Consider the following 6,807-nt stretch of genomic DNA (forward strand, 5'->3'; position numbering starts at 1 on the left):
GTTTAACGTTAAGAAACTGTCAGAATATATTACTATTTAGCAGTCTTAAGAATCAATGCTACTACTGCTAATAAATATTAATACATCTTTATTTTTAAATGAATAATCACATCTGTTTTCTTTTCAATTTTAACAGTAAACCTCTGTTGTGCAGCACTTTGTTTGCCAAAAAATAAAAGGGTTTAATTTTAATTTGATTAGGATAAATTAAATTAATGTTTTATGCCTTCATCTGATTACCAGAAAAATGAAGAAAGGACCCATACAAAAAAAAGTATAGGTTTAAAATACAGGCCTGTGGATTAATTTCTTTTTATTAATTCACCATTTGTAAACTGATGTTTACTGTTAATTTTTAGAATTGTTGTTGCCGCCGCCATGTCGTGAAGGTGCTGTGTGATTTGTTGTGAAAGCGAAACTACTTTGTTTGGCCTTCCAAAAGAGGACGATCCCCATACCGATACCAGTATCGGTATCGGTGCATCCCTATTTTTTATATTTAAAGCGAGTTTTTTTGGGCAGTGTAGAGTAGGGCTTGTTGTTTGTCATTTCTCCGGGAAAATAATGTGTTTTTTTAACCTTAAACCGCATAAACACATTTCATTACACCAAATACACAACATAATGTTCTTTTTAGCAGCATCATATGACCCCTTTAAGAAATTTTTACTTTAATTTGTAGGGAATAAGTTTATTAGCAACTGCAAACCAACATATTAAGGCCCTGATATACTTTTTAAAAATATATTCATTGCTGAAAATGACTATTGGGTCATTCTGTGTCAAATCAAACAAATTTCAGACACTTCCCTGGCTCCAATTTTACATTTTCTTAATTGTTTTTTCTAAAGAAAGATAAACATGTATAGATGAAAGACAAAATATTAAATGTCATTAATGTATATCAAAGATTGCTAAAGTCAACAGATTTTACTAATAGACCTAACCATCTCTGTGTGAAAATAACATGATGCTGCCATCTTTCTGAAGTCATTTTTACTCCTCTGTAATTTGGCTCTGAATAGCAGGTGAAAATTGCCATTTTGACCCGCCTCTACAAAACAGTGGCTTACTCAGTAAATATACATCCATGACATTTAATTTGTTGTTTTTCTTCTTTATTGATGCATTTCTTTCACCAGAAAACATTTGAGCTGGGGCCTCTGGTTAAGTTGGCACAAAATGACCCTATTGAATTACACATCGTACATTGTATTAAAGTTTCCAGAATAACAAGTCTGTCATGAAACCGCTCATATAATATTTATTTAGTCTTCAGGTAAATGACCAGTTTTCACACAGACACTTTGGGTCTGTTTACACCTGGTCACTTCATTCGTTTTGTCTGATCGGATATCTATCTGATTTGTTCAAACGTTTCCATTTACACCTGGCCACATAAATGTGTCTTCGCAAAATGGATATAAATCCGATCTTCAATTCCCGCGCTATATGCAAATTTAACAGAGTTCACGTTAACGAAAGCAACAGATAACGGCTGCATTTTATTCACGATCAGCTAATTTCAAGATCAAGATGCGGAACAGGAGAGAGCGCGGCATTAGCACTGGAAAGATAGGTTAGTCTCACTACTTTTAATGAAGATGATTGTGTGTTGAGCATCTGCGTCTTCCTTTCAGTTTCATTTGTGGCTGTTTGCGCGTCGGCTTGCTGAAGAGATACTCAGCTACTCATCCGCGGTGATGCTTGTTGCATTAGCACTGTCGTATCTGAGTATAACATGCCATATAGCCTTTAACACACTCTCACATGTTTATTATTATAAAACGGATAGTTCCGGTGCTTGATTCTGATTGGTTGAGCCGCATTCAAAGCTGTTGTAAATTACTCTACAAACATACACCTTTTGTTTACGTCTGTGTGTTGCTCGGCAGCTACTTTGTTGCAACCACAACCAACTCTGAAGAACTACATTGTTTGGTGGAAGAATAATGTTTTTATTAATATCATTATATTTTATTTCCTTTGTTTTATTTTGTGAAACCTAACTACATGGAATAACCGTTTTATAAAAGCAATAAGCCCCGTGAAGCCGTGGTTTACAGTGAATTTATAACCGCTAAGGGGGTTTTAGGCACTCCGCTTCGCGCCTAACAATGCCCCTTAGCTGTTATATATTCACTGTAAACCACGGCTTCTTGGGGCTTACTGCTTTATTTTAATAATTTGGGAGGAGTAAAATTTGCCTATGTGGTTTAAACAACCAGATGCATTTACACTTGTCCAGTTTCGTCTGGAATGTGGAGCAGAGCTACTTTGTTGCAACCACAACCAACTCTGAAGAACTACATTGTTTGGTGGAAGAATAATGTTTTTATTAATATCATTATATTTTATTTCCTTTGTTTTATTTTGTGAAACCTAACTACATGGAATAACCGTTTTATAAAAGCAATAAGCCCCGTGAAGCCGTGGTTTACAGTGAATTTATAACCGCTAAGGGGGTTTTAGGCACTCCGCTTCGCGCCTAACAATGCCCCTTAGCTGTTATATATTCACTGTAAACCACGGCTTCTTGGGGCTTACTGCTTTATTTTAATAATTTGGGAGGAGTAAAATTTGCCTATGTGGTTTAAACAACCAGATGCATTTACACTTGTCCAGTTTCGTCTGGAATGTGGAGCAGACCACCTCCTGAAGGGGTTAGAGCGATCGGATTTAAATGCAAGTCTTGAAAACGTTTCATAGGGCATTTAAACCTGGTCTTTTCACGATCGGATAGCTATCTGATCAGAGAAAACGCTTGAAGTGACCAGGTGTAAACAGGCCCTTTGATGCAATAGAAGTAGAAGGACAGAAAATGGAATTTGACTGCTTAAACATTATATTTTTTATGTTTTTAGAAAGAGCACGATTGTCCGATTGCTCTTTCGTTTCTACGAGCCACAGCGGGGCAACATACATCGCAGGCCAGAACATTCGTGATGTTAGTTTGGAGAGCTTGAGGAAAGCTGTGGGCGTCGTGCCGCAGGTGAGGCTTTGCGTCTAATTCTGAGAGTCATCAGATGTAATTATCACCTCGTTAGAGAACATTATTTTCTTACTTTTTTTAAAGGTCCCATGACATGCTGCTTTTTGGATGCTTTTATATAGGCCTAAGTGGTCCCTAGTACTGTATCTGAAGTCTCTTTCCCGAAATTCAGCCTTGGTGCAGAATTTCAGCCACTACGAGCCAGTCCCACAATGAGCTTTCCTTAGGACGTGCCATTTCTGTGTCTGTAGCTTTAAATGCTAATGAGGAGGAGAGAGGCGGGGCAACTGCCATGCTTTGCTCGTTTGCAAGCCATGATGTCTCTCGAGGAAAAAAAAATATTGCGCTCGCCTCGCACAGTAGTAGCTCATTTTCTCATGGGCGGGCCAAATTCTCTGGGCGGGCAAAGCAGAGAAAGGGGAGGTAACCTTTCCCCGTATGACGACATAAAGGGAAGATTCCAGATTGGGCCATCTGAGCTTTCATTTTCTCAAAGGCAAAGCAGGATACCCAGGGCTCGGTTTACACCTATCGCCATTTCTAGCCACTGGGGGACCATAGGCAGGCTAGGGGAACTCATATTAATGTTAAAAAACCTCATAAAGTGAAATTTTCATGCCATGGGACCTTTAAATAAATATCTTATTATAAATTATCTGTGAGGTACCATGGGAACCATAATCAGACTTAATTTAAGGCTATGAAAATCACCTTTATGCCATGCTGGATAAGAATCAAATGTAAATATAATTTCAGGACGCCGTGCTTTTCCACAATACCATATTTTACAATCTGCTGTATGGTAACATCAACGCCACTGCAGAGGACGTCTACCGTGTGGCCAAACTAGCTGGAATCCATGACGCCATTCTCCGAATGCCTCATGGATACGACACGCAGGTCGGAGAGCGAGGCCTGAAGCTCTCAGGTACAGACCTCAGCCCTCAGTGTTTCTGAGAGGAAGACAGAGGAACTGAAGGGTTTCTTCTTGAGTGATCTAGAGCGGGTTTTTCTTGTGACAGGTGGAGAAAAGCAGCGTGTGGCCATCGCACGGGCCATCCTTAAGAACCCTCCCGTTTTGCTGTATGACGAGGCCACGTCTTCACTAGACTCGATCACTGAAGAGGTGAGAGCCTTAGATCCGTGTGTCACTGAAATAGTAGATTCCTCAATGGGGAAGTCGTGGCCTAATGGTTAGAGAGTCGGACTCATAACCCAAAGGTTGCGGGTTCGAGTCTCGGGGCAGGGATTGTAGGTGGGGTGAGTGAATGTACAGTGCTCTCTCCACCTTCAATACCACGACTGAGGGCACCGAACCCCCAACTGCTCCCCGGGCGCCGCAGCAAAAATGGCTGCCCACCAGCCATTTTTGCTGCGTGTGTTTCCAGTGTGTTCACTGCTGTGTGTGCACACTTTGGATGGGTTAAATGCAGAGCACTAATTCCTAGTATGGGTAACCATACTTGGCCACATGTCACGTCACGTCACTCAATAATAGGTATGAAATGGGCATGAAAACATGATTGCACAGTGCTGTCTGTCTGTAGAAGGGCTGTCAAAAAAAATAATTCAGTAACGCAAGAGATGTAAGTGTCGTTGCATTATAATGCTTTTGTTAGCCTATCCAGTTGAAGCCACTAGATGCGGCACTGCTGCGTTGTTCATTCAAAATATTGTGGGATAAGAGAACATCAATGCGGAGATCTTGTTTACATCAAAACTGAAACCAAGCCGTTCACACAGAACGCATATTTCGTGCATTTTCTAGAGGGACATCTATCACCGTTGCACTCGCTTCTCGCACAAAAGAGCCGCATGTTTAGAAAGCCATGTAAAATTAATGCAAGTTCAACTTTGAAAAAAACCTATCGAGACTTTATTGCGGGATTTTTTCCCCATCCCACTGCATCTCATGTTTTTAAATGAAAAATATACTCTGTGTGATTGGCTTTCGGCCCTTTGTATTAAACTATGCATACATACATGATGCTGTTTTGTTTATAGTTGTTTAAGCAACTTAATTAATTATAATTGGTTTATAAGCATTGTTTTTATGCACAAAATTATGCACTTTTTCCCACAGATAGTCATGTTATCTTATGCTTTGAATAAATGTGCATTAGTAATATTTTGCTCGATGCGCCCTCTTGTGGCCTCAGGAGAGAAGCCAAAAGCTTTTCTTCTAACTGAAATTATGCCTTTTAAATTCGAATATAATTCGAATTTTGATAATATTTAAGTACAAAATTCGAATTTAGGTTTTCAGCCATTTTGACAGCCGGCTATACACATGAAAACACACTAGCTGGGAGTATGCTGTCAAATTAAATATAGTTTTTTTTTTCTTTAACAGCCATTTTTAAAGCTGCATCATATTCACATTAACAATCTGTGTTGAAATGTGCCACTCAAATCATTAAGAACAGACTGAACGTTTGTTGTTGCTGTTGAAATGAAACTACTGGCGTTTTCCGTCTTGAAAGGATCTGCAGTTGCTACACACAGCCAAAAACGAGCTTAGTCAATCTTGTTGATCTGTTCATGTATGTGTCATTGCAAAGTTGCAGAAATTCAGTAATTTTTGCTGTTTTAGTTTCAATAAATGAAAAAAACTATCAATGTTTTATAGCACATCAAACACTTAAAAGATCAAGCTAAATTTGCCTCAAGACGTGACCCCTTTAGAAGCATAGCTCACCCAAAAATGCAAATTTGCTGTTAATTTACTCACCCTCAGGCCTCCAAGATGTAGGACTGTGTTCCTTCAGTAAAACAGTAAAGAAAGATTTTTAGCTGAAACCGTGCTCCTTGGTGATTCATAAAATGCTTGTCAGCGGCTGCATGTGTTTGAGAATAAAAAAAGCATATCAAGGAACACAAAATTAATACCTGTGGCTCCTGATGATATTTTGTGGTCTTATGAAGTGAAACGATCAGTCTGAGCAAGAAACTAAACATTATTTTCAACAGTTGTATCTGTAATCCAGAGCCTCAGGCAAACAGAGGAATCCGATTCTTTTGGACAGTTTGGTTCACTGAACTGGTTCAGTTCACTGGTTCGTTTACGTAATCATGCAATGATATACCGTATGTGCAATTATATTTTTAAAGCACTCAATAATGTGAAATGTGGATATTTTATGTGTGTAAAGCATAAAGTGAATAAACCAGTCTTCATCAGCTCATCTTTTTACATAAACAATGAGAAACCATAAAAACTAGGGAATAATGTTATATAATGTTCAGTTTTCTGCACAGACTGATCGTTTCACTTCGTAAGACCTCAATATATCATCAGGAGCCACGGGGATTAATTTAGTGTTCCTTGATATGCTTTGCATGTACTTGCATTTTATGAATCATCAAGGACCAAAGTTTCAGCTAAAAATCTTCTTTACTGTTAGACTGAAGAAAAAAAGTCAGCGAGAACTTGGATGGCCTGAGAGTGAGTAAACTTAACAGCAAATTTTTATTTTTAGGTGAACTATCCCTTCAATGCCAGCCACTCAGTAGGGTTGGGTTGAGTATCGAGAATAGGTTTCAATTTTAGAACCGGTTCCAAATTTCCAAGAACCGGGTATTTGATAAGACGTGTGCATTTCGATTCTGCTTAACGATCCCTGGGTTCGCATTAGAGCTGGGCAATATAGCTAAAAAAATGTATCAACGATATGTTTCATATCGTTCGGTATCGATAATTATTGACATTTTGTGTTTAAATGTCTATAAAAAAAAAACTGCATTACATCTAAATTAACTCATATAAATCAAACATAATTTCGTAAATTGCATAAACAATTATGAACAAAACAGCA

General features: G+C 38.5%; 1 protein-coding gene across 1 annotated transcript in view; it reads left to right on the forward strand.

Moving 5' to 3' along the window:
• LOC107661542 (ATP-binding cassette sub-family B member 7, mitochondrial-like) overlaps positions 1-6,807 on the forward strand; it is a 64,089-nt gene that overhangs the window by 47,274 nt on the left and 10,008 nt on the right. The window contains 4 exon segments of the mRNA XM_016451171.1: positions 2,865-2,918; positions 2,920-2,992; positions 3,749-3,920; positions 4,015-4,118. Coding sequence (XP_016306657.1) covers positions 2,865-2,918; positions 2,920-2,992; positions 3,749-3,920; positions 4,015-4,118 — 403 coding nt within the window.

Source organism: Sinocyclocheilus anshuiensis, unplaced genomic scaffold (assembly GCF_001515605.1).
Source record: "Sinocyclocheilus anshuiensis isolate Anshui unplaced genomic scaffold, SAMN03320099.WGS_v1.1 scaffold731, whole genome shotgun sequence".
Classification (NCBI taxonomy): Eukaryota; Metazoa; Chordata; class Actinopteri; order Cypriniformes; family Cyprinidae; genus Sinocyclocheilus; species Sinocyclocheilus anshuiensis.